This window comes from Brienomyrus brachyistius, chromosome 9, assembly GCF_023856365.1.
Source record: "Brienomyrus brachyistius isolate T26 chromosome 9, BBRACH_0.4, whole genome shotgun sequence".
Taxonomy (NCBI): domain Eukaryota; kingdom Metazoa; phylum Chordata; class Actinopteri; order Osteoglossiformes; family Mormyridae; genus Brienomyrus; species Brienomyrus brachyistius.
Genome location: NC_064541.1, coordinates 14,891,013 through 14,916,234, shown reverse-complemented (window position 1 = coordinate 14,916,234; position 25,222 = coordinate 14,891,013). Strand labels below are relative to the sequence as shown.

The following is a 25,222-nucleotide window of genomic DNA, read 5'->3' as shown; positions in this document are numbered from 1 at the left end:
GGCCGTCACAAGCCAGACACTCACACATGCTATGGACAATTTAGGGACCCCATATTTACATAGATTTACCAATTTACATGTTTTAGGATTGTGGGAGAAAATTGGATGTAACCCATACAACTCAGGTAGAATATACTGGACAGATAAACTGAACTAAATAATAATAATAATGACAACACCAGTAATAATAACAATAAAATTATGAATAATAATAATGCTATTTTTTCTGTTTTATTAAAACATAAAACGTAAGATACATTTTACATAGGCCTATATTTGAACTAAATTACCTAATACTGCATCCAAAACAACAGACAATAACCTTCCATTCACCAGAATTTGACTACCCAGGAAAAACACACATTGCAGTTAAAATCAGTGACGGTGATTTCCTGGAAATCGTGCAATCGGCATAGTGTAAGTATGTGGCTGTAAGTTCGTTTGCGGCTAAGCAGACGTCATGCACTTGTGGCGAGGACAACAGCGTCATTCGAGTGTGATTTTGCGAGGAATTCATACTGACATGACAAACTGCGACCAAGCGCACCACGCGGTTATTTAAAGGGAAATTAAAGCCCCATGTTTAACTTTTAAAACCAAAATATTCGTCGTGTTTTTGCAGATCTGTCAGCACGGCATCCACTGGTTATAGTTTCATTTAAGATTAGGTCTGTTAAATTAAAATATGTTAAATTAAAATCCAGTTCTCCACATCGACTTCGAGAATCTTCCTAAATCCTTTAAAAAAATTTTCCCACACAGCGTCCGGCTTTTCTTTATACATAAACCTTCTTGTCGTCCAGCCTAAGATGCAGCAGGTTGATATCTGCGCACTGAAGGGAAGCGCACGGCCCCCTAACCTGCACTCAGCCAATGGAGGCAGGTTTTCCGAGCAGGCGCGTATTTCAGTGTACAGTCAATTGTCGGGTAAATATAAAGTAACCTAGTGGTACATTATAACTGAATATTTGAATATCCAAATACTGGATGCTCGAGTACCATTGTAGTGCATAGTATTAATTGCAGAAAGGAAATGACAGCGCATTTTCTCTTCAAGGGCTTTCTGTGCACTTTCGTATTCTTGACATTAGAGGGCGACACGTTCCTCTCTCATCGTATTTACTAAGCAAATGAGGTCTGCTTAGCGGATGAAAAACGACGCGTGTTTCACTCACATGCAGCAAATTAAAATGGCATTCAAAGGCAAAGTGGCCGACACAAAGGTAAGGGGAATTAAAATTCAAATCAGACGGTCTGTAAAATTAGGGGGGGCCGCGGAAGCGAGAGGTGTTGCAATGTCTGTTATTATGCTCTCATACACGAATAACGGCTTTACTGCGCGGCGCAATCGACCACTACAATCCAACAACTGTAATTTTCTGTCATCAAAAATACACGGCAATAAAGAATGTAGCATTAGTGCTTTATTCGAGAGGTACTGATTACCGCAACTGCGGAAAAATAAATTGTGTTATCATTTATGGAAATTATATAATATGAAAAAGAATGTTGTGGTGTGGTTATGAAACAGTTTCCGCTATTAAATTGTGATACAAAGGATTGCGGTGTTACCCAGTTATGATAACAAAACGCCTTCTTTCCTAGACCGTCGTTCTCCATTTGATTCTTTGCCTGATCATATTCTACACGCTGTATTACATGATTGGCAGCATTTGCTTTGGTGCTTTCAGGTAAGTAATACTGGAACCCTATAGAGAGGAGCATAATGTGTAAGTTTCAGTTTCACTACGTTTTCTAAATAAATACCCATCCCCGATTACATTAACAGCGTGTTGATTTGAGTTTGCTGTTTATTTTTACCTTTTGTTTATATTTAAAGTATTTTGTTTATATATTTCATCTTAAATTTACAGGCTTGAGAATTTTGACGGACTCATACCTTTTGATTTCAAGTTTAATCCATCTGAGTCGAACTCCAGATATTTAGGTAAGATCCTCCCCTGGTGGGAATGTGTGACTGTGGCAGACGGCTGGTTCGCTGCACACGTGCGCAGGTCCTTGAATGGCGTGCATCTGTGTGCCCTAGTGAACCTGCTGTCCATGGAGCTCACCTTCCTCAGCAGCGGCCTGCTCTTTGCGGCTGTGGTGAGAAGATGGGTGTGGGACTATGCCCTGACGGTCACGCTCCTCCACGTGCTCCTCACCTCTGTAGGTGAGACACACCGGACCTCCATGCTGCATGTACCGCTTTATCCCGGTGGAGGAGAGGTTTCCTTCAGATCCTACGCTGCCTGTCGTTAGCTTTCTGACTAAGGTGATCAAATGGTGCTCAGAGAGTTGAAAGTAGCAACCAGAAGTGGAAGATCAAGATTTTATATTAACCAACCAGTTGAACACCCTGTGACTGTGACTCTTTATATTCAACTTGCTGGTTGAAACAAAATCTTGGTCTAGACTGGACTTTCCCCCTCTCGCAGGAACATTGTCTTGATTAAGATCAGACAGAAAATGTACCTTTCTGGTGTTGAAAAGTGTTTTTTTCCCCAGAAACGTGTAAATCTAGTGGAGCAGTGTTTTCCGTTTTGGTCCTTAAGGACCCTTAGATTCGAGAGATGGGAGGGATCAGAAATGCGGACTGTCTGGGGAGGAGCAAAAACATGAACTGTCTTGGGGGGATCAAAAATGCGGAGTGTTTGGGTGGGGGAGCAAAAATGCGGACTGTCTGGGGAGGAGCAAAAACATGAACTGTCTTGGGGGGGATCAAAAATGCGGACTGTTTGGGGGGGATCAAAAATGCGGACTGTCCGGGAGGGAGCAAAAACGTGGACTGTCTGGGGAGGAGCAAAAACATGTACTGTCTTGGGGGGGATCAAAAATGCGGACTGTCCGGGAGGGAGCAAAAACGTGGGCTGTCTTGGGGTCCCTGATGACTGGGTCGGGAAACACTATAATAGAGGATGTAAAGCATATGTTTAGAATATGGGTTAAACAGGCAGGGCTTTTAGGTGCTGCTTTGTTGTTTTATCACTGATTAGCGATTTTTATTTTAGAAACTCACAGAAGAACTGGATAGGAATGCTAACTCTGAGTTTAGGTAAATAACCTATTTCCCATACGTATTCTGTTCCACTTACATTTCTAGCTGGCGTGAATGACGTTTAATTTAATTTAATAGTATTCAATGCTACTGTCTGTGAAATTATGAAGCGTGTAACTGATGAATGCTACGCTTATCCCACAAGGCCACTGGAGTTGCAAGAAGTAACGAAGCGCATTGCTTGGTCAGAAATTTGTGTCAAGATGGCGGATGAAGTGCTGTCTCTGTATAAATTTCAGAAAGTAGTAATACCCAGTTACAAAAGCTGGCTCAAATATGTGTTGTTGTTTTTTTTGACAGTGTTTAATAGTTTTTAATTTTCATGGGGGTCAAGTTATGTTGGTAAACATCCGGGGGGGGTCAGGTAATATGCAAGGTGGCGAATACAGTATGTTTGAGTGCATGCATACTGATCTCATGCCTACATACTGTACAATACATACTACATTATTGGTTGAGTAACAGATTTCTGATGAAATTCAGCACCTACTACCTACTAAGTATGCAATTTCCGGCATACCCTTAATGTCCTCTGCAGAACACCGAGGTACCTTTGCTCTGTCTTTCAGTCATGCTGGAGTTTCCTCTGGTTTGGCAGTGGTGGTTGGCCTTGGGTAAGTTACAATTCACAGATCTGCCTTTCCTCAAAGCATCTTCGCTCCATAGAGCTGTGGGACAAAGGCTCATCAGGTGTTTCTAGCTGATAATCACCTTCCAGCTTATATCAGGGTCTTAGAAAGGAGGAAAAACGACCGGCTTCGCTTTTGTTCATTGATCTTAATTCCATTGCTCAACTGGAGTGTCGGAGTTCTGCTTGAATGCCAATAATTCGTTGTAGAATGTTGTTTAAAAGTCTCATATTTTATTCAGTGAAGCTGAATGAACACTATTGTCACCTGAATACTCTTCACATCTGTCCGTTTCTCACCTTCCCTTGACCTGAAGGTTGCGGCCTGTTCCTCATGATCTGCAATGGTCAGCTCATTGCCTACTTTGCATGCCAGAACGACCCCAAGTACCCCCCGCTTCACAGCTATTGACCTCCTGGGGATGGAGAAGAAACGTGGAAGGAGAAGGCTTTGATCTTCATGGTTGGGAGAGGCATGTTTGGGAATTCAGAGTGAAGAACACTCCGGGATATTCGGCACATCTCCAGGAATGGAGTGATGCCGTCTAATGAGTTTTCCCTCTGAGGAAGATATTCTAGAATCTGGAGTCTCTGATAAAGGGCATTGAAGGGTCATTTTGAGTCGCCTTTTCTTGTCTGTGAACCAATAAATCATAGAGTCATCAACCACTGGTGTATAACAGACCATAATCAGCAACCTGCAACTGACTCGGTCCATGCTTGCTGTGCTGTGGTTGATTGATGTTGGTGTTTTGCCTGCTTTGCTAGGTCTTCCATCTTGGGGCAGGTAAGGCATTCCTTGGTTGGTAAGGGCCCTTCTGTATAGAGAAGAACATGGGCTTGAGGTAGGAGTTCGGCCCATATGTTAGACTGTTCCATCTTCACATCAAGTAATGTGTCGTTCATGTGAAGGTGATAGTGAACCTAAGTGGAAGTGCCTACCTAATCGTGGTTGGAGGTACAGTCTCTGATATGTGTCCAGAGGATGGAAGCAGCCCTTCTGTGATGTCCTGCCTGCTGATGTGAGTCGTGAGCAGAAGCTGGGAACTGGGAGACACAGACAGTGCTGCAGGCTGGAAGCATTTCAGATGATGTGGTCAAATCCCTGAGTCACATTCCTGTTAAAATGTGACGACAATGTGACACCAACACATGAGATGTAACTGTTACCTAAATATAGAATTAAAACTTTGGAAGCTGATGAAATAAGTTGGAGTGTTTCTTCATGTGCAGTGTGGGGCTCAGGGGGTTAGGATTTGTGCCTGTGATCAGAAGGTAAATGGTTCCAGTCCCAGGGTTGGCAGAAAGATCTCGCCACTATATCCCTGACCAAGGCCCCTAACCCCAGGTTGCTCCATGGACTGTCTGACCCTAATTTAATTTTGGATAAGAATGTCTGCTAAATAAATGACTTATTTAGTAGCGAGTCACTGGAGCCAATCACATGCATAACAAGGATGGGATGACAGATCATCAGAGGACATGCAGACACTGCGGGGTATTTAAAGTCACCAGTTCACCTTGTGTGTTTGCACTGTGGCTGGAAAGCAGTGTACGTGTTCACGCTCAGATCTGTTCACCCAGGAAGAACATGTAAACTTCACACACTCAGATAGAGCAGGGGCGGAAATCGAGTCCCCAGTCTTGAAGGGCGGACATGTCCTGCTGTTTTTATCACATAAAATAAACCACGACTCCAGGGAGGGGCACACATTTTCCTGGCCTTTGTTCCGCTCCAGAAATGAACCACAACATGAGTAAGTCTGTCCAGACTGAGGTCAAGCGCAGACTAATTCTCATCAGCTAATGCAATGTCAGCCGGAGCATCGGAATATATATCATGCTACAACATTTACATAAAAGTTTCTACATTTATTATAGTTACCTTTATCGGCTCAGATGACACAAAGATTTCATTCAGATCAGAACAGTTTGCTGAAGGGCAGCGTTTCCTTGGGGTCCCCGGGGACCCACAGTCGGAACACATTTCTGCTCCCTCTCAGCTCTCAGTAGTAAAAACGTGGACTGTCTGTGGGTCCCCAAGGACTGGATCGGGAAACACTGCTCAAGGCTACTGCATCAAACTTATAGAAATTTAAGGAACCAACCACTAGGTCAATGGCCTGGGTATGACGTTAAGCTACATCCAGCCCCATAAGAGGTCCTTACAGGGAAAACTTGTGGATGGGTGGAAGGACTGGCACTCGGACTAGTATGGTGCTGAGGTATCACCTGCCACATGGCTGTACTCAGTAAAAATGGAGCAAATATGCAGTTTTCCTCACACATTTACCTTGTGAGAGGTGTGGTATTCGCAGGCTGACAAAGACACGGCAGACTATTCATCAGTTTAACAGCATCCAGCTGACGGTTCTTTTATTTCGTAAGGTATTGCTTAAAAATGATCTTCGTCATAAATGATGTTGGAAGCCCAGCATCCACTCTAGGTATCATTGTGGTTAATAAAGACGGACACAGACTCTAATGACTGAACATATGCGTAAAAGCAGGACCTCTGGCAGCGGTGGGATTTGAACCCTCGCCTCTGAAGAAACTGGGGCCTTAATCCAGCGCCTTGGACCACTCGGCCACACTACCTGTGTTTATTTTTCAGTCCGGCTCATATGAGCAACCTTTATACAGAATAGGTATCCTACATGAAACAGGCAGGTCTTGTACGCTGATTTGTCTTGAACCGTAGTCAAACTCCAATGAGTCGGCCGAAGGAGAAAGTCACATTCGACACCTATGTGCATTTTTAGTCTGAGGAACCTTCGTCCAGACAAATACAGAAACAGAGACAAATACAAAAACAGAGAAGTTAAATATGGCAGCGGTGGGATTTGAACCCACGCCTCCGAAGAGACTGGAGCTTAAATCCAGCGCCTTTGACCGCTCGGCCACACTACCTGTGCTCCTTTTACAGCCTGGCTCATATGAGCAACCATTACATACAATAGGTATCCTATAAGACACAGGCAGGTCTGTACGCATGATGGAGGTCGTGATGGAGGCCGCAGCATGTGGAGCCGGTCTGACCACACATCTTCATTCCACGGCAGACAGACTCAATCTGAGGAATTCCTAGATATGGCCAAGCCAGATGTAAGACATAATTGGTCCAGTGTGTCAGGGCCGGCCTGCCATGTAGGCGACATAGGCGATCACCTAGGGCAGGGGTGGCCAATCTTATCCGCAAAGGGCCGGTGTGTCTGCAGGTTTTTGGGGTAACCTTTACATCAGCTGTTCAAACCCAGGTGTGAGGATTCTTCAGCCAATCAGGCTTCTAATTAGTGACCTAATTAGGGAGTTGCAGTGAAAACCTACAAACACACCGACCCTTTGAGGATAAGATGATATGGCGTCGTTTGATAAGGGGACACAAAAGAGTGAATAAAAAAAATAACCACGCCCTCCAGCATGGCTTAATTTGTGAGACATTTGATTATAATTAGATTTTCCACAAAGTTGAAGGACAATTCTTTATTCTCCCTTAATATGTCAGAGAATCAGATGTTCACATTGTCTATGAGCTCACACCTTCTACCCTCAAGTACAATCCTCACAGGGGTGGAAAATGTCATATACATTTCCAGAAAGATCCAGTGTAAATTTTTGGAAATTTATAATGTGCCACCAAGTGGTGGTCATTTGGGAGAATGCAGTTTTGTAACTACTTTTGATTTCTACTTTTCATTGCTCGAGTAGTTCAGATGTATACGTCTTTACTAGATAACGAAAAAGGCCAAAGTGTTAACTTACATTCACATTTACATCTTTAGCAGATGTTTTTTTTTCCAAAGCGATGCACATACTAGGCGAATGGCACACTGCAAATATGCATGCCGTCTAGGAGTCAACTGGGCATAAGTGCAGCTGGGTTGCAGTGAATGATCAGGTCAAGTGTAAGCAGTTACTGGAGCAGGAGCTACCAAACAACTACACATAACTAAAGTCATCACCAGTAAGCACTGTATGCCCTTAAATGTCCACAACAAGCTCATGAATATGCAAGTGGAGAAACAGGTGGCAGTTTGGACAAACACTGAGCCTGACCCCCACCCATGCAACATCTCAGCGACTCTGAGGGTGCGGAATCTGACTCTGATTGAGCATTCTTGACTTTAAGCAGATTCAGCAGACTCTGACTTTCAGCATCTTTCATCATTAAGCCTGGTGCCTCATGTTATATATTTTGGATCAGTAATGTTAGCATGGGAGATGTGTTTGTGTTCAATAAAGTGTTAAGTTACACATAAATGTTTATGAAATCTCTCTTTTTATTAGTGTACGTAGTTTTTGCATGTTTGACAGCTGTACATACACTGTAAAATAGTAATCCCCCAAAGTTCTCCAAATTTCCCATAAACATACAAAAATTCCCATGCGAAGTTTCTTCCTCTTCCCAGAATCTCCGTCCCTAATTGTTACTCATCACCGCCAGTTTACTCGCTGCCAGCAGGACTGCAGGGCAGTGGGCCAAAAGCCAGGGGTGGGTAACGCAGGCAGTGTACGCTCCCTATTGGCCGCCTGCCACCACACCTGGGGGAGCCCTTAACCTGTAACCATATCTGGCTGGACTTTCCCTTAGTCCATGCACCTTTAAAATTGCTTATTTTAGTCAGCATGGAAGTTGGGCCACTTCCTTCTTTTGAGCCCCATGATATGCAGGTCTACATAACAGCAGGGAGGACAAGGGGGGTCATTTAAAAATATAAGAAAAACCAATCTGCGGATCCAAACTTAACTGGGTTATTACGCAGAATTTGTCCAGTTTTTGATTGAGCAGGACATATAATATAAGAACATAAGAAATGTACAAACTAGCGGAGGCCATAGTACTCAACTACTAGCTCAGGGTTGTTAAAATATTATCTAGCACTGATTTTCAGTCCCTGCTTTTTCAAACGCAGTTTAAAATGTTCTCCTGCTAACTTCCACCTACGGCCATGAGTTCTAGCATTTAAACTAATATCGAAGTAAGTATTTGGCTGCACGGCTATAATGAGAAACTCGGAGGTGTTCGGTACTGAACATACATCGGTGCCTTGCAGTGCCTGGGAACTGAAGTCTGGTTCTGACCGGATTTGTGTCCCTCCCCACGTTTAACAGGAAGTGGGCGTGACAGGACTGCCCAGGACACCCTTATCTGCTTTCGCTTCTCTTAAAGTTTTACTTTCACTTTGCCTTAGTGCTCATGGGGGCAGTGGCACTGTGAAATGGTTGAGGACAGTTTCCCCTTCGTGTACCCCCTGCCTGACTTCCTGCTGACTTTGCTGGGGCTGGTCCTGTTTGTGGTCGATGTGGCGCTGGACATTCGGTTGGTGGAGGATCTCTATTCGGAAGGGGCATATCTGAAGACGGGAATATTACTTTTCATTTTCCTGGCCTCGACAGTCATCATTCAGCTGTTCAGTGGACTGTTGTACTACTACGACTGGAAGAATCGGAATGCTGGCCGGGAGCTTCTCATCAGGGGCAAATGGTCACTGACAGCCGCTCACCTCGCCCTTCTAGCTGTGCCTCTCAGGTAGGCTTATCTCACATGCACAAACCCGCTCTCTACGTGTGTACATGACACACTCAACTTTTGGAGCATTATTAAGCACAATTAACAATCACAAATCAATGACTTACCAAGAATTTAACTTCGTAAATAAAAGCTTGAAGTTTATGCATGTTTTTCAAAATAAAACTGATTTTGTTTAGGCAAGACTAATCTGCATGTGATCAGTATTTATCCCGTATGGGTTTACCAAATGGGAAGGGTTCATTTGAGTGTGTGCGTTTCAATGTGTCTGTACTTATACATGACTACTGACTAATATATATATATATATAGTAATCAAACTAAACATGAGACATTTTTTGTGTTTTGATTGCATTCACAGATCTTTGTGGGGACCTGAAAAATGGTCCCCACAACGTCAAAATATCAGGTTTTTATTGCATTGCAGAGAACATTTGGTCCCCACAAAGTAATATAAACCTAATCCACACACACACACACACACACACAGAAGCCTTTGCTCACTGCGTTTTTGTGGAGATTCAGGAGTGTGACCAGACTTACAAGCACTACACAATCCAGTTCATAAGTCATCTGTCAAATTTGTGAGACAGGCAATCATTCAGTTGCCATTTTAACTGGGAGACTCTGACAGGACCCAGTCACAGAGCCGAAGCCAAGGTTTAGATTCTGAAAGACACCGTCTGGTTACCCTTCCCTCACTAAATGCTGTTACTCTTTCTGTGTTTACCACGAAACCCAGGTACGCGAACATCCTGAAGATCTCCATAAAGAGCTTTCATGGCGAAAACTCTCTGCTGGAGGGTGAAGCTGTGTACCAGAACCATGACCTCAGTTTGCTACGGCTCTTTGAAACGTTCTTGGAGAGCGCCCCCCAGCTGGTCTTCATGATATTCATCATCATCCAGAAGAAGCAGGTCGACTTCATAACATGTGAGTTGAAGTTGGTTTCATTTACATACGCATGAGCTTTACACCCTGCACTTTCGGTTCCTAAGAACTGGTTCCTAAGAAGGTTTTCCTTGGCACTGGTGCCCATGTCTTACTCCCTTGGGGCAGCATGTAGCTCAGTGGGTTAAGCCCCTGTGTCAGCACTCGCAAGGGCCTGGTTTAAGCCCCGAACCACCAGCTCCAGGAACTCTGCTGCAGCCGGTTCCTCTTCAGTGCCATTCTTGTTCCTGCTTGCATACATGTCTTGGAAAGTGCAATGGGCTATTCCTAAAGAGAACTTCCCTGTGGGGTCAATAAAGGGGTGTTGGTTTCACTGGGAATAATGTAAAGCGCATTGAGGCAATGTAACGTCGTGAAAATGCACTATACTGTATAAAATGCATTTTATTGAGTTACGCTGATGTTAGGCAGATGTGCAGATTTCTGGTTGGTTCCAGCTGTTGTGGGGCAGGAATGTGAGACAGAAACAGGAGAAGCGAAGGCCTGGATGTAGATGAACAGGGCCGCCATGTCCCGTTGGCTGGCTGGCTTGGATTATAGTGATGCAGGGAGACCTGAAACTCACTACCTAATGCAGCCTCTGTCATTTTTTTAACGCTTCTTACTGGTTTCTGTTTCGGGGGGGGGGGGGGGCAAAATACTGATGGCAAAAGAGCCCCACCCCTGTCGCCAGGGTTCAGACAGAGGTTTAACTTTAAAAGTCACACCCTCCTGTGCTCCTGTCCCCCCCTGAGCAGCTGCTAACGGCTATCTGTTCCTCTCAGCTTTAAAGACGGCAGGGTCGGTGGCATCCATCGCTCTCAGTGTGGCCATGTACCATCGCTGCATGCGTTCTTTCCTCCCAGAGAAGAGCAATCAAGGCTACGTCTCCTCGCTGGTATACTTTCTATGGAACTTGCTGCTGATCGGGCCACGTGTGTTCGCCGTGGCACTGTTCACTTGCGCCAACCCCTGCTATATCGCGGGACACTACCTGATCTTGTGGGCAGTGCTGGTCTTCTGGGCCTGGCGCCAGGACAAGGACTTCATGGACAATTTGGTGGGAGAGTGGCTCTATCGGTGCACTGTTGGCCAAATCTGGTACTTCAGCTGGTTCAACTTGACTGTGGGCAGCACGCTGTGGAGAGGCATCATTTACCACAGCATCATGCTGGTTGACATGGGAATTCTCCTCGGGTTCTGGTGGCACCAGCAGGAGTATCTGGAAGACATCTTCAAAGTTGAGCCTTATGTGATTCTTGGAATCATCTTCTCACTCTACATATTGGGCCTGGTTTTGAAGGTCCTCTACTACAGGTGCTTCCACCCTAAGGTGACTGAGCTGCCGCCTGAAGAGCCGGAGGTTCCACTCCGGGATGAGGTAGATTTTCACCTGTTGGATGTAGCTCAGGCCGCAGAGGCTGCAGAGAGACCCAAGCAGGAGAAACTGGTGATCAACAAAAGGATGAGGAACTTGGCTGCTAACTTCTACTCCTCTCCTGCCACCACACATTAAGTCTGACTTGGGGGGGGGGCACTGGCATAGGGTGGACTCAGATGCACATAGCAGAAGGTGAGGCGAATAAGGTGCATCTGCAATAAACGGGAGTACAAAAAGGGTAATGCAGGGTTATCTAGGACCAGGGATAGTATGATACAACAGAGGGCCAGAAGAAGGCCAGGGGGAAAGTTCAAGATCAGCAAAGGCTGCAGAACGGTCAGGCATGGTGCAAAGGGCTGATCAGGCATGAGAGAGTACGGCATCCAAAACACTGGGCAGAAATCCATCGCTAAGGACGGGCGGAGACCATATATGGAACAGGGAACTGGAGCACTGGTGCAGTAGCTGGGTAAAAATCAGAAGATAATCTGACAAGGAGCCACGGGAAACCGAGGCCTTGAAATGCAGATGGGTGACGAACAAGCAGGAAGCAAGTCAGTAAGACAGGATAAGGAATGAAGTCAGGCGATCTTCAGGAGTGGGAAGGAGACACACCCACAGCAACATCCAGCATGAGCAGAGGAGGGAGGAAGGGAGGGAAGTAGAGAGAGAGAGAGAGAGAGAGAGAGAGAGAGAGGGGGCCCGGATGAAAGCTTGGAAGCAACAGTTCCCAGTGCAACCCTGACACCAGGTCATGTAGCCACACGTCGCTAGTTTATAGATAGTAAGTTGTTTGAGATGTGAGGAGCCTCAGAAAAGGAACCAAAAATGTCATAGTACTTTGAAAAAGAAAAATCTCTGGGGGTTCCCCCCCCCATGCATGTTAATACGGTACAATACAAATGGAATGTGCTTTTATAAATGTAGGGTGTAAACTGTGGTCGCTGTGAGAGGTGATGCCAAGCCCCTTCTCCATGCCGATCTCCGTAAGCTGGCTGATTGTAGACCACATCCACGATCTGTGGGACTAAAGCAGCACTCCATCTCGCATGCCACCTCGGGCACCATCCAGAGACGAGGCAAGAGAAAAGGCATGGATGGGAGTTTACACCAGCCTTTGCACCCAGCTGTACTTCACTATATAGCAGTTAATAAAACAATTACACTAATAACAGTTTTAAATCAACATCAAGTTCAATGAAAACGTTAAAATGATATTTTCGTATTGCAACAACATGAAATAACAAAGTATTTTGAGAGATGTTTACGTAGAGTTTTTTGCCCAATACAAATTTGGATTAATTTGCATTATTTACTGCCTGTAATCGTTGATTTGATCAGTGATTCAAGCTAATGCATGTAAGTTACTCTTTAAAGTGGCTCTTTTGAAGTCTCAGAAAAGTCTAACTACACCCGTTCAGTTGCTTATAATTTGCTAATTCATCCAGTGCTTTGCCAAACCGGCGTTTTCAGTACACTGAGTCTTCCTGCAGATTTGACACCTTGGGTAGGAACAGGAACCGATCACACAGACTGCACAGCAGTTCCCACTGCCTCATTCCAGTGATGTGTCAGATCCGCCAGTTCACCCGCGGGCCCCCCAGCTGCCAGCTCAGCTCGGAATCTCAGCAGCGCTGTGGATCTTGAAGACTGTCGGACTTAAGGTGCTTGAGGACTTCCTGTGAAGAAACTACAGCGGTTCCCCAAGACGGTACCCTGGAGTACGTGAAGGTGGATGCACACAAACACAAAACAGTGTCGTTCCTCTCAGCTGCTTTTCCTGTGACTTTGTCTCCCATGGTCTCAATAACAGGGCAGTATTTGGAGAATCTTTTATAAGTGATTGCATGTTGTTGATGAAGATTATTGTTATTACATTAATTTCTATAAAATCTTTTACCACATCTTCTCCTTTTTGACTTTAAAGAAAATGTGAGCTACTTTGATATTTTATTTACCCAGGTCAGTACAGAAAAAAAGTAGGCTTCACTCCCAATGATATAACATCATTGTCAGCAACAAGTTACAGTGAGGAGTGTCAGACAGGCTCGGATACCCTGGCAGATTCTGGGGGCCCAGCACTTCACAGAGGCCCTTGAACACGTAAAATTATATGTAAACCAGGCAGGAGACCCAAGCTGACATTTTTTTACGGGTCCAGAATGTCAAGCTACGCCCCGGTTTATGGAAGAAGGCGAATTCTCTGTATTATGCAGTCAGGGATTTCCTCAGGGACTGCCTTCCCACGCACATCCGCTAGAGGGAGCTATAGAACACATTTTAAACGACAGCTCTCGTGATAGCTGTCCAGTGAAAGATATAAGCTTTCATTCCAATGAAATGTGTGATTTTGGCAGCTACATTACATTAAAGGGTGTGTGTAACAATTGCAGCAGTGGTTTCTCTGTAGAAAAATATGTAGTAGAAACATTAGCTGTTTAGTTAGAGGGATGTATTTATTTAGTTTTCCAAACTATCCTTCCTCTCTTCTTCTGAAATGGCTTTTTTTCAGGATTGAAGGATAGACAGATCTTCTGGAGAGAAAAAAAGCTTGCTTAATTCTCAAATGAGGGTATGTCAAATGTGATTCCTGCTTCTCCCTGATAGCACCATGAATATTCAACGTTTCATTGCAGAAAAGAAGCCATTATTGCCTGTTTGTCTGTTTATTTTTCATGTTAACTACTTTTCTATGTGAAATACTTCAGACTGTTTTGTAACTTGCTCTTTGTATATTTTGTATTTTAATTTTTACTTTTTATTTTTAATAGTAAGTCTTGTTCCAATAAAACTACTGTTTGGGGTTACCGTGGAAACTGAACGTGCAGAGTAGGTGATGGGATGTCATTAGTTAAATGTCTGCACAGAATCCCATAAATCATAGTTAAAATACATATTTATGACAACATTAGGCCTAATAGGGACCCCAGGAAGCTCTATTAGGTAATAAATAATAGAGCACAATTTATCAGAAAAAAAAACACACTCAAACACACAGAAGTTCTTTATATTTATTTTCATTTCATTACAGAGCTCAATTAAATTTTTATTATGACTTGCAGCAGCTGTTTCAGCTTTGTAAAAGTACCATATGAATCTGTGTACCGTATATGTTGTGCAACATATATAATATATATAATAAATATTCAAGAAGACATAAGATGACTTAAGGTTATAACTTCCAAATATGGAAGAAACTGACTCCTCCCCCTGTATTGCCTGGGCTTCCATTGGTCCAGAGGGAGCGATGCTGAGGAGATTAGACCCTCTAGCACTGCCCTCCTTCTGTTTCAACTGCAGAATTTGCCCTGGCAGACCCAAGACTGTAACAACAGCGAACCGAACTTTCCTAAAAAAACCCGCAACTCATGCTGCCCTGGAATTGGTCTAAGGCAGCGGCTGCAGCAGTATCACAGGCCAAGAAGATTTGACCCTATCGGCCTGGTTAATGTGAGAATAAAACACCACCCAATCAAGAGGCCCACTTACAGTCACATGGTCTGACCATACCATACAAGCATGCTGCACAGAGAAAAGGCATACCCAGGTCAATCATACAGTATTCTATCATATTTACAGGTGAAATGGTTCACATTGCAAACTAGCCGTGGCAATAAAGTACTTATAAATAGAATATAGTTTTAATGCACAAAAGCTATTAAAGGGTTTGATACACATTTGCCCTCGCCCACCACTTTCACTAGAGTAATCAAATTAGTAACAAAAATATAGAATTTTATTCGAGTATGCTATTCTTGTGTTGGTGTAATGCAGTGCCTGACAGTGATTGGTATCTGCAGTCAGTCACATGACCATATTGCTGGGGAAGAGAAACATTAGTAAAAAGAAAACAGAAGCAAGAAAACAGTACATTGAGCTGGATCTCCAGCGAAAGCACCTCTGTACACAGTAGCAGGACCATGGGAGGTATTAGACAAGGGGGCGGGGCTTAAGGGATAAAATGACCAATCCCACGCATAATGGGCGTGGACTTATTAGTTCATATTTTGGCTTTATGCAGCAGCCTGTGCCTCCTTGCATTTTATACCAAAAAGTGCAATGGTGACTGACCAGAAAGGTTCATGCATAACAGGAAATTGTTCCAGGATAATAGAGGGCTGCTCTCCACTGCAATGTATGCCCAAAATGTAAGGAGCATGTAAACAGGGCAGACAGACGCGAGAGAGTCTGCCCTCGTAGACTACGGCGAATTTAAACCTACATGATAAGTAATAACACGCGTTGGCTGAGGCCTGCTGATTCGCAAAGCAGTGGAGAACATCCAATTCACGTCCATCAATTTATCCTCCTGGTCCCAATCTGTCTCTCCTGCCTTTATGTGTCGACAAAAAAAAAAAAAAAAAACACTATTGCTTATAATTACAGTTATCATTATGAGACCTGAATGCATATGGTTAAAATTCGACAGGTCCTTCACCAAACGTTCTATGCAGTATTATAAAATAAAGGCAGTATCCATAAAACCTTCCGCATGGAAGATATGGAGAGAACGCATCCAATCTCCGGCATGGAAGATCTGGAGAGAAGACAGACTCCGTGGACACACGCAGACTCCAACATGGAAGATACAGGAAGGAGAACACATCCAAGCACCTGCTCGGGAGGTTCGCCAGTCCTCATTAAACATTTGTGAGCAGTTTCACTGCAGTTCCTGCCCCTTGCTTCCTTCACGAACAGCTGTGTTGTCCCCGTGGCACATAGACACCTTGCCATTAGCAGAAACATCCGGGTTCTTAGTTTCCATGAAACTGCCGGGCAAAGGCATGCAGCCGATGATGGAGCGCTTACACTTAAAAGCCCCCGCTCTCTCAGGGCACACAGACCTGTTCTGCGGGTGGAGGCTCCAACACTCTGACATCACCAGACTCCTACCACCCCCACCCTCTCCAGTACGGCCATCCCTGCAGCGTGTTCGACCCCCCATCGATCCCTCCGTTGGCTGGATGGGGGGGTGGGGTGGGGGAGTGAAGATGGAGGTGGATGAAGAGAAGGACCGGAAAGCACTCCCTTCAAGGGAAGACATCCTGTAATGGAGGCTCGTAGGAGAAGCCGGGGAATGCGCCGGCGGCCTCCTGGCCACTAGAGGTCGCCAGAAAGCATTCGGTGCTGCCCAGGGAGCCTGGCACCGGCAAATGGGTGAACTCAGGGTCAAAGTGTCGCAGGTCAGTGGGCCCATTCTAGGGAAACAGGTGAGAGTATGTTAGACGGAGACTCACAGCCATGGCTGTACGCAGTAATGCGTCATCCAGCGTAATCAACTGTATGAACAAGAGTCCAACTCACCACAGCAGGAACAAAGGGCGGCTTGACCTTTTTGGCCAACAGGTCGTTCCAGTTAATAGGCGAGAAGAACGGATGAGCTTTGAGCTCCATCTAGAGAGAAGGAGAAGGATCCCCAGTCAATGTGAATCCGATTGTAGGTGATAAGCGCATCAATACCAAGTTTGAACCTCACGCTCGCACTTTCAGACTCTCACGCTCATGCAGGAAGTGCAACAGCAAATCTACATAATTCCATTAAGCCTAAAATTAGCTCCATGAAAATGGACTGTTTACAAGTTGAAACACACAGCTGACAAAAGTTGACAACCCTGCCTTGGAAGTCTTGAAATGAATGTAAGTAAAACTATTTTCCATTTGCACAGGAACAGAAAGTAAAAATACATTGGAATTCTTGCAATGTTTATCTCAGTCTAGGTTTATAAAAACAACAAACCAGACTACGATTTACAGAAGGATGCTATAAAAATCAGACAAAAAAAATATGCAAGTCACACATTGAGTTATATGATAAAATTTGGTGTCTTGAGGGGGTAGGGGGTGATTTGAAGGTTTATTTAGGTGGTTCTCAAACCCGGTCCTCGGGCCTCACTGCCCGGCTTGTTCTCCAGCTATCCCTGCCCTACACACTGCTGATTGACTGAACACACCTGATCCAGGTAATCAGAAGCTGAAAGACAGCTGGGATTTGTGTGTGGGGCAGGGATAGCAGGAAAACACGCAGGGCAGTGGGTCCCGAGGACCGAGATCGAGAACCACTGCCTTAGCAGCAGCAGAGACTGTTTGTGTGAGTGTTTGTAGATTATAACAGTAGGAGAGTGTCTGTCTTTGGGTGGAAGTGATAGGACTGTGTAGGCTACTCACAAAGTCCTGGCGGGCCCCCAGCCTCTGCGTACGCTCCTTCTGCAGCAGCCCCTCCAGCAACTCCCTGCCGGCATTCGACACGTTAGGTTTCAGCACTAGGCTCTTGTGTAGGATGTTGTTGTACATCTCCGCCATGTTGCGACTGTAGAAAGGGGGCTGCAAAGACATAAGGGTGGAGAAAAATGCTTTAGTCTCACTCGGTGTGTAAATCCTGTCGCACTCATGGGAGGAAACCGCCGCTCCTGTAGACTTCCCCTCAACACCCAACGTGCGACTCTATCCATTAGAAGTAGCTCATTTTCTACTCTCCTGGATTTGTTTGTTTGCATGTGCAGTTAAAACAGGATCAGTATGTGAGACTAAGACTTCAGCTATGGATTTAGAAGCTGATTTAGTGTAGGGTTTCAACTTGGGTATTCTGAAGCGAGGTAAAGCGGAGAGATAAGAAAATGTACGTTAAAATAAGACCAGCAGGGACACGTACCAAGCCGTAGAGCATCTCGTAGAGGACACAGCCCAGACACCACCAGTCCACAGTGTGGTCATAGGCCTGCTTCTGAAGCACCTCTGGGGCTAGATACTCCGGGGTCCCGCAGAAGGTGGTGGTCGTCCCGTTGGGAGGCAAACCCTCCTTGCATAGGCCGAAGTCGGTCAACACGATGTGGCCCTCGGAGTCCAGCAGGATGTTCTCCGGCTTCAGGTCCCTGTAGACGATGTGCAGCGAGTGCAGGTAGCCCAGGGCGCTGGCCATCTCGGCCACGTAGAAGCGTGCGCGCGGTTCCAGGAAGACCCGCTCGCGCTGGAGGTGGTAGAAGAGCTGCGGGGAGCAGAGCGATGCGGGGGTTGGTTGGGAAGGCACAGCGCGGACACAGAGGGCCGCCTACAGTCCTGCTGGTCTTTCCTAAACGTCTCTGCTCATCTCCAAAAGCTTCTCTCTGCTTCTCTTGGCTCTTTAGTCAAAATGTGTGCGTCTGTCTGGGAAGGTGCCTGAGGCCCCCCCCCCCCCCCCAGAAGAGCTCGGGACTCACCTCCCCCCCGTTAACATAATCTAGCACGAAGTAGAGCTTGTCGGCAGTCTGGAAGGAATAGTGCAGGCCCACCAGGAATGGGTGCTGAACGTTCTTCAGCAACACGCTCCGTTCCGCCATGATGTGTCTTTGCTGAAGAGGACACAGAGGACAAAGCAGAACTTCATGACTACGGACGATCATACATGTCCATACATAGATGATTCGAAGTGGATTGACCTCGGTAAAAGTTCCACCAAACGAAACGTATCTCAAAGTAAAGTAAACAATAAAATGTGTGGGTGGGAAGCTGCTCTCTGCCGGGGTTTCAGAAGAGCGATTCTGAAGTGTAGCTTTCAGGAAACCAGGCTCACCTCTTTCTTTTTCAAGACGATCTTCTTCTGAAGGACCTTCACTGCGTAGTACTTGGCACTTTCCTTATGTCTAGCTAGCAGAACCTGGAACAAGGAGAGTGCGACAGGTTATTTTCAAAAACTCGACACCTTAAGGTTTTATTTCCAAAGCAGTTAAGTCATTCTAATTGTAACTGGCGATCCGTTACCTTTCCGAAGCTCCCTTTCCCGATGATTTTCAGATAGTCGAAGTCAGACGGCTTGATCCTGGAAGACAGAGCAACATCTTACACTCTTGCCCACTGTGCTGAGAATCACATGTTGGCGCGAAAGGTCAACCCAGAAATACTCACTGTGTTTCCTCCCTGAGAGAATTCCTCTGGAAAGTGGAGCCGAGCTGATTGAGAAAGAACATGGACAATTAGATCACCGAGGTAGACCCCTGAACACCAAAGCACGCGTTCCAGAATCCTCAGGTACGTACAGGAGGAAGATCTTCCTCCGTCTCCGCATTCTGGTTCTCATCAACCTTCAGGAACACATGAACGTCTGAGCTGGAGAGGAAGCAAAGGGACAGTCTGCAGTACTGACCACGGAAGAAAACTCCCATACGGTTTGAACATATTTGTGCAAATTGTTCTTTAAAACCTGTGAGATTCCAACTCCTTAGTGGTGTCACTTGTTCTCCTGCTGTAGCCAGACTGAGGCGCACGAGTGACAGAAATGGCGACAGTATGCTAGGCTCACCACTAGGTGGCCGTAGCCCTTAAGGTGGAACACGCAGAACCAACTCGGTGTCTCAGGCAATAAGGAAATGGGGAACAGCGATTCCGAGCGAATCGGCTTTATTGGAAATCAAACAGTAGTCGTTTTTTTTTACACCCCCGACCCCCACAAACTCCAGCCAGCTCACTGGATCGCAATTAGTGACAAATCCAGGGCAAGACTTTATGACTTTAGGAACATGAGAGCATAAATGTTAAACATCCATCCTCTAAACACATATCCAGCTCAGAATCGCGGGATAACACCTTAGCCGTAAAATGTAAACCTGCAGTACTCAGGCTCCCATTCCGCCAAGTCTTAGGACACATGAAACATCTCTATACTTTAATAGACTTAGCAGGTTAACCCCCTAAGTGGAACAGGACAGATTTCTTTCCAAGGTACTTAGACAGTACAGTGACTGCGTGGCCTGATTGGATGCTATTCCTGCCCTGGCTTTACCTGAACATGTACAATGAACCTAGACAGGGGATCAGAGATTAAGGCTATATGTGTCTGTGACAAGCAGCCAGGAGGAAAAAATACTAAAAAACTATCACTATCACTAAACACTATCAGCCAAGTCGATTGCACCAGATCACTAGGGATTCACCAAGTAAATACCTGAGAAAGTCAACATGTCAGATAACAATAACTACTCAGACGCATCACACGGCTCTCAGTGCTCGAGAATTACACTTGGCATTCCCGGGGATGGCTGAATTCCGACAGGTACTTACAGAAACATCGCGGCAGTCTTACCGAAGAATCAGCATAGTCTTATTACTTCTGCATCAAAACAAACTTTGGGCACTGGCCACCAGCGAAGCCCATTCCTCCATCCCACAGTGGAAATCATGTGGAGAAGGATGATATACTTACTTCTGACTGATAGGGGGGGTGGATGCCAGCCTCAGAATTAAATCGTTCAGTCCCATTTTCCTTTCTTTGATGAAAGCTGAAGAGTAGAATGTGGATGTGTGTCAGTGGAATAACAAACGAGTTTTAAAATTAAAACTATAGCATCAAATTAAGGTTTCAGCAGATGTTACAACACATATATAAATAATAATTTTATGTGCATGCAAATAACTTGAAATTCAAATATATGGTAACAGAACTGTACTGGTGCAATATTCACACACGCACAAAAAAAATAATAAAAAAAAACAACCATCAGAGTGAAAGTAGTAAAGTGCATCTCATAGCTGGTGCAGACATAAGAACTAAAAACACAATTTCCCAAAACACCTGCGAATTGGAAACAATTTTATTAAGTATTAAATGAAAAAAAAATAATAGTAGTGTTCCAGTGAAGTACTATCTAAGAGCAAAAACTTTCAGAGCTGATACGGATTGTACGGAAATACACGATAATACTAAGATATGCCACATAAAGCGGGACGTTAGCGATCGCGTCAGATCGACCCCGAGCATACCTGTGAAAAAGGACACGATCCCCCTCATCTTGTGTGTAAAATCGCACTTATTCTCAGTCATCAGTAAAAAGGTAAATCCCAGTATGAAGAAAGCGATCGACCGGTTTGTCCCTCCAGCTGTGCTGATCTGCGCCCGTTTCGGGCCGGTGCTTTTATACGGGACACGTGGTTCCCAGCCGAGGCATCCTGACGTCACCCAGGAAGCCCCGGAGAGCTGCCGCGACGTCACGCAGGTCCGCCCCAACCCAGAAGAGGAAGCACTCAGATGGATTAATAGATCGATTCGGTTCTTTTTGTCTCAACGGACAGACAGATTCTGTGATAGCTTTGGTCCGCGGGGATTAAGCATGCTAAATCACACCGTTAAGATGTGAATATCCAGAACCTTGCTGTTGCTGGATCGTTGTATCAGATCAGAAATGCGCTTGTGGAATTCCAGTACTTTCGGTATAATTTCGATTTGAACTAATTTAATTTAAATCAGATTGGAATGATCACCAGCTTCTGCCCCGATCTCCTTACGCCCGGATGAGCGAGTATCCAGGTCTCACTGTTATCTAACACATTCTGCCTTATATAACTATAAAGGCTTTTGGTGTAGCTTATCTGCTGATGAGAGCCAAGAATGTGCAAGGCACTCAACTCCTCTGCAGACCTTTAGGAGGCAGGTGAAACTGTGATTATACTGGAGGAAAATGGTGTCTGGCCGTATGCAGACCGCAGGTTGTCTGCACTACCCCGCCATCAATATCCAGGAGTATATTTATTAGTGCTGCAGCTACCCTCAAGCGATAAACATTGAGTCCTCTGCACAGCCCTATTTGTAGACCCCGCCCCTCCAGCAGGATGCTGTGGTGTGATGAGTGATGTTACATCCACTCTGACACCAACGCTTCGGATTGTCCTGCAGCTCTTCAATCACCAGGCGTCTTCTACTGACACCCCAAAGGCTGAGCAACATCTCCATACTGTATTTTAATTCTTCTAATGAAAAGCTGTGGTACTTCCAACTTTTAATTTAGGTGGGAGTTTCCCCACACACCCATGTTACCGCTCATGCCTGTGGTACAGGTGTCACGCAGTAGGGCGCTAGGGGTGTGTGGTGGCAGGCGGGCGTGACAGAGCACTCCCTCTGAGTACAGTGTGTATTAAGGACATCTTTGTTCCCTTTGCCTGGTGTCTCCTTCATGCCCTCAGCCAGGGTTTGTCTGAGGTAGGGAGACGTTAAGCACCCAGGCCCCATGCTGAGCACTGCGGGCGGAGGCCTGACAGGCCTTGTGCAGGCGTGAGTCAGTTTAACATGGGCCACCCCCACAGAGCCAGCGGGTACATGATGCCATCGGCGTTAGGGGGGGCTTCCTCTCACAGGCTCTGAGTGACTCACAAGTGAGGGGGGGGTTTTATACCTCCCCCTGCCTCTGACACACACACACACACACACACACACACCCAGGGTCCTGCTCGATCTCTCCCCCCAGACTCTTCTCCGTCTCTCTTGTCTCTGGGACTCAGCAGGCAGTGTGGATGACAGTCATGGGGGAAAAGGCCTTTTGAAAGGAGCGTCAGACTCTCCCGGATGCAGGATGATCAGTCGGAGTCCTGGACTCTCCCCGTGAAGAGAAAAGCTACGAGTGCGGCAGAAATGGCTCCTGACCCGCTCGCGTATTGCGGCGCCCGTGCTGTTCCGGCACTTTCCGACGCATTGCCTCAAAGCGGGGAGCTGCAGTGCATATTTCAGCACAGCGCTAAAACCTGCGTCTATGAATGGGCCCAGATTGTCTGACTCATCTCTGAGGATATATTTCTGACCGCCATCGTAACCCGATTAGCGGCACTGGGAGGTGAGCTCACACACCGGTGCCAACCCCCCTCCCCCCTGCTCCTGAGAGCATTAATGTGCTGGGTTACTGTCACCATGGTGAAAGGCGGTTTATCTATGTCCCGAGTCGCAGCAGATAAGACTCGCCTGTTTTTTTCCACCACAGTACAATGGGAACAGCATCCTGAGTTTTACATTCAGTAACTCGCATCTAGGTCCACCTCAGTAGGTCCTCTGGTGCTCTAATTCTTCAAATAGGAGACACATAAATTCTGCAGCCAGCATGGTTAACTACCAGTAGTGTGGATAATTAGCAGCTCGAGTCACTGTAACCAATCAGTGAGGAGCACAGCCATCTATCACCACTGAGGGTAATTAGCAGTCAGTGTAACCCAGGGGCCTCCAACTCCGGTCCTGGAGAGCTACCGTCCAATAGGTTTCTGGCTTCTGATGAACCACACCTGTTCTCAGGTAAATATCAGGAAGCCAATCAGAAGCCAAGTGGGACAGAAAACCTACTGGATAGTAGCTCTCCAGGGCCGGAGTTGGAGACCCCTGGTGTAGCCAATCAGCAACAAGCATTGCCTCCTATCACATATGTAGGTAGTTTGCTCCCGTCGGTGTAAACAATCAGTAGCCAGCACAGTTACTTTTCACCAGTGAGGGTAAACAGCAGATTAGTCCCTTGGAAAGAGCTGGAAAGTTCAGGAGAGGTGATGAACAGCAGGCGTATTAACTGAGTGCTAGGACTGACGAGAGGGAAGGTTTAAGCTCACATTTGGAGATGCTGATCAAGGGTTAAGCCACCAGAGACTAGAATCCACAAATCCATCAAACTCAGGCCACTCAGAACCAACGTCAGAGGCTTTTCACCCGAACCACAGAAACGAACTGCTGTGTTTCTCCACCATAGAAGCATAAAGTGCTACAATTAACAGACAGTTTATGCTTTGAAGTAATAATCTCAAAGCTTCAGCTGTGGCCACATGGTCCATCTGCGGAGTTTGAATAGCCTGCGATGGAGCTGGGATGATGCAAATATGACGCCGGCGGAGCCTCGACAGGCTGGAGATGCGAGATGAGTACAGGATGGCCTTAGGGGCTTCCCCTCAGCTCAGCGCCATGCCGCTATGTCCACTCCCCTGCCCATAAGCGAGTAAAAACAGCCCTACCCATGAAGGAGCTCTTCACTACCTCTGTCTTCATGCTTCTGGGTCGGTAGGCCGCTAGGTGTGAGGGTTTCTCTGACAGCGGTGCCTCTTCCATGTTCCGCTTGCTTCCTTTATACCGGCATATAAAGACGATTTCGCCGTTCCCACCTGACTGGTCAGCTTACTTCCTCATTTTGCCCTGCCCATGCGCCCGTCCCTCACTTGCCGCGGAGCTTAAAGCGAGACAGGAAGCTGACGCCCTCCTCCTCCGCCTGAGGCCCCGTTTACCTGGCCACATGAGAGGTAGAAGCCGTAAGCAAATGAGGAACTTGAGACTGTGGTTCCTTTCTGTCGGGAATTCCTCGTTCTGCTTGGTGGGCTGTCTCAGGGAAACTCGGACTCAGACAATGGCGTGGTATTCTTGGCACAGACCTTCATCTGTGTGGCTTAGCAGAGGCTTAAGGGACGTCATCTCTTCCGTCATTTCAAAATTAAAGAGCAAATTTTACAAAACTCACTCAGTGCATTATTTTTTCTTATTGTTTTTGACATGAGATTATACATTAGATTAAAAGATCACTCAGTCTCCATGTAATCAAATGAAGATTTTTTGTTAAATTTCCGAAAACTCCCTAAGTTGACAGAAGTGTTCTAAAAAACAATGTATTCCGTGTACTGAGTGAGGTTTGGAAATTCGCTCTTCAATTCAGGAACTGAGGTGGAGTTTATCTGCTGATCTTGACGTGAATGCACACCTGCACCCTGCTGCAGTCCTGTTCTAAAAATGGAGGCCCTGTTACCAATCTAACAAATCACCTTCCCAACTGGAGGTGTAACTACATCAGGTGAACGTCAGGCAGTTTCTGTCAATGATGTGCAGGAGGTTCAGTGAGATTGTGCTGTATTTGACATTTATATTAGAATACTTCTTTTCACATATCCCATCTTGCTCTCATTTGAGACAAACACACACACACACTCACACACACACACACA

General features: G+C 45.8%; 3 protein-coding genes and 1 non-coding gene across 6 annotated transcripts; 2 read left to right on the top strand and 2 right to left on the bottom strand.

Moving 5' to 3' along the window:
* Positions 1 to 914: 914 nt before the first annotated feature.
* Positions 915 to 4,889, top strand: LOC125749472 (transmembrane protein 244-like). Of its 2 annotated transcripts, XM_049026762.1 has the most exons (6): positions 915 to 1,223; positions 1,606 to 1,691; positions 1,875 to 1,948; positions 2,048 to 2,173; positions 3,628 to 3,672; positions 4,004 to 4,889. In XM_049026762.1, the coding sequence occupies exons 1-6, from the start codon at positions 1,149 to 1,151 to the stop codon at positions 4,096 to 4,098; spliced, it is 501 nt and encodes a 166-aa protein (XP_048882719.1). In that variant the 5' UTR covers positions 915 to 1,148; the 3' UTR covers positions 4,099 to 4,889. The 2 variants fall into 2 exon arrangements, with proteins under 2 accessions (XP_048882719.1, XP_048882720.1); XM_049026763.1 differs by lacking the exons at positions 3,628 to 3,672; positions 4,004 to 4,889 and adding an exon at positions 3,597 to 3,611 and having other exon boundaries at positions 2,048 to 2,275.
* Positions 4,890 to 6,514: 1,625 nt separating this feature from the next.
* Positions 6,515 to 6,596, bottom strand: trnal-uaa (transfer RNA leucine (anticodon UAA)). The gene has a single exon. It is a non-coding gene; the product is annotated as a tRNA-Leu (tRNA).
* Positions 6,597 to 8,842: 2,246 nt separating this feature from the next.
* LOC125749471 (XK-related protein 8-like) lies at positions 8,843 to 14,582 on the top strand. The gene is made up of 3 exons (XM_049026761.1): positions 8,843 to 9,216; positions 9,959 to 10,149; positions 10,932 to 14,582. Exons 1-3 carry the CDS (start codon positions 8,906 to 8,908, stop codon positions 11,660 to 11,662), a joined length of 1,233 nt encoding a protein of 410 aa, XP_048882718.1. The 5' UTR covers positions 8,843 to 8,905; the 3' UTR covers positions 11,663 to 14,582.
* On the bottom strand, positions 14,525 to 24,370 carry sgk2b (serum/glucocorticoid regulated kinase 2b). Of its 2 annotated transcripts, none has more exons than XM_049026758.1 (11): positions 24,248 to 24,370; positions 20,700 to 20,775; positions 19,537 to 19,606; positions 19,406 to 19,449; positions 19,262 to 19,319; positions 19,074 to 19,157; positions 18,721 to 18,852; positions 18,177 to 18,509; positions 17,693 to 17,848; positions 16,832 to 16,921; positions 14,525 to 16,725 (listed from the first exon to the last, which is right to left on the bottom strand). In XM_049026758.1, the coding sequence occupies exons 1-11, from the start codon at positions 24,339 to 24,341 to the stop codon at positions 16,558 to 16,560; spliced, it is 1,305 nt and encodes a 434-aa protein (XP_048882715.1). In that variant the 5' UTR covers positions 24,342 to 24,370; the 3' UTR covers positions 14,525 to 16,557. The 2 variants fall into 2 exon arrangements, with proteins under 2 accessions (XP_048882715.1, XP_048882717.1); XM_049026760.1 differs by lacking the exon at positions 24,248 to 24,370 and adding an exon at positions 21,257 to 21,403.
* Positions 24,371 to 25,222: the final 852 nt, after the last annotated feature.

Coding starts and splice junctions, on each gene's coding strand:
- LOC125749472 (XM_049026762.1), top strand. CDS start 1,149: ATGAAAAACGACGCGTGTTTCACTCACATGCAGCAAATTAAAATGGCA. Junction 1,224..1,605: donor GCAAAGTGGCCGACACAAAG/GTAAGGGGAATT, acceptor CTTCTTTCCTAG/ACCGTCGTTCTCCATTTGAT. Junction 2,174..3,627: donor CGTGCTCCTCACCTCTGTAG/GTGAGACACACC, acceptor TCTGTCTTTCAG/TCATGCTGGAGTTTCCTCTG.
- LOC125749471 (XM_049026761.1), top strand. CDS start 8,906: ATGGTTGAGGACAGTTTCCCCTTCGTGTACCCCCTGCCTGACTTCCTG. Junction 9,217..9,958: donor CTTCTAGCTGTGCCTCTCAG/GTAGGCTTATCT, acceptor CACGAAACCCAG/GTACGCGAACATCCTGAAGA. Junction 10,150..10,931: donor GCAGGTCGACTTCATAACAT/GTGAGTTGAAGT, acceptor TGTTCCTCTCAG/CTTTAAAGACGGCAGGGTCG.
- sgk2b (XM_049026758.1), bottom strand. CDS start 24,341: ATGGAAGAGGCACCGCTGTCAGAGAAACCCTCACACCTAGCGGCCTAC. Junction 20,776..24,247: donor AGTGAAGAGCTCCTTCATGG/GTAGGGCTGTTT, acceptor TCTACTCTTCAG/CTTTCATCAAAGAAAGGAAA. Junction 19,320..19,405: donor TCTCTCAGGGAGGAAACACA/GTGAGTATTTCT, acceptor TCTGTCTTCCAG/GATCAAGCCGTCTGACTTCG.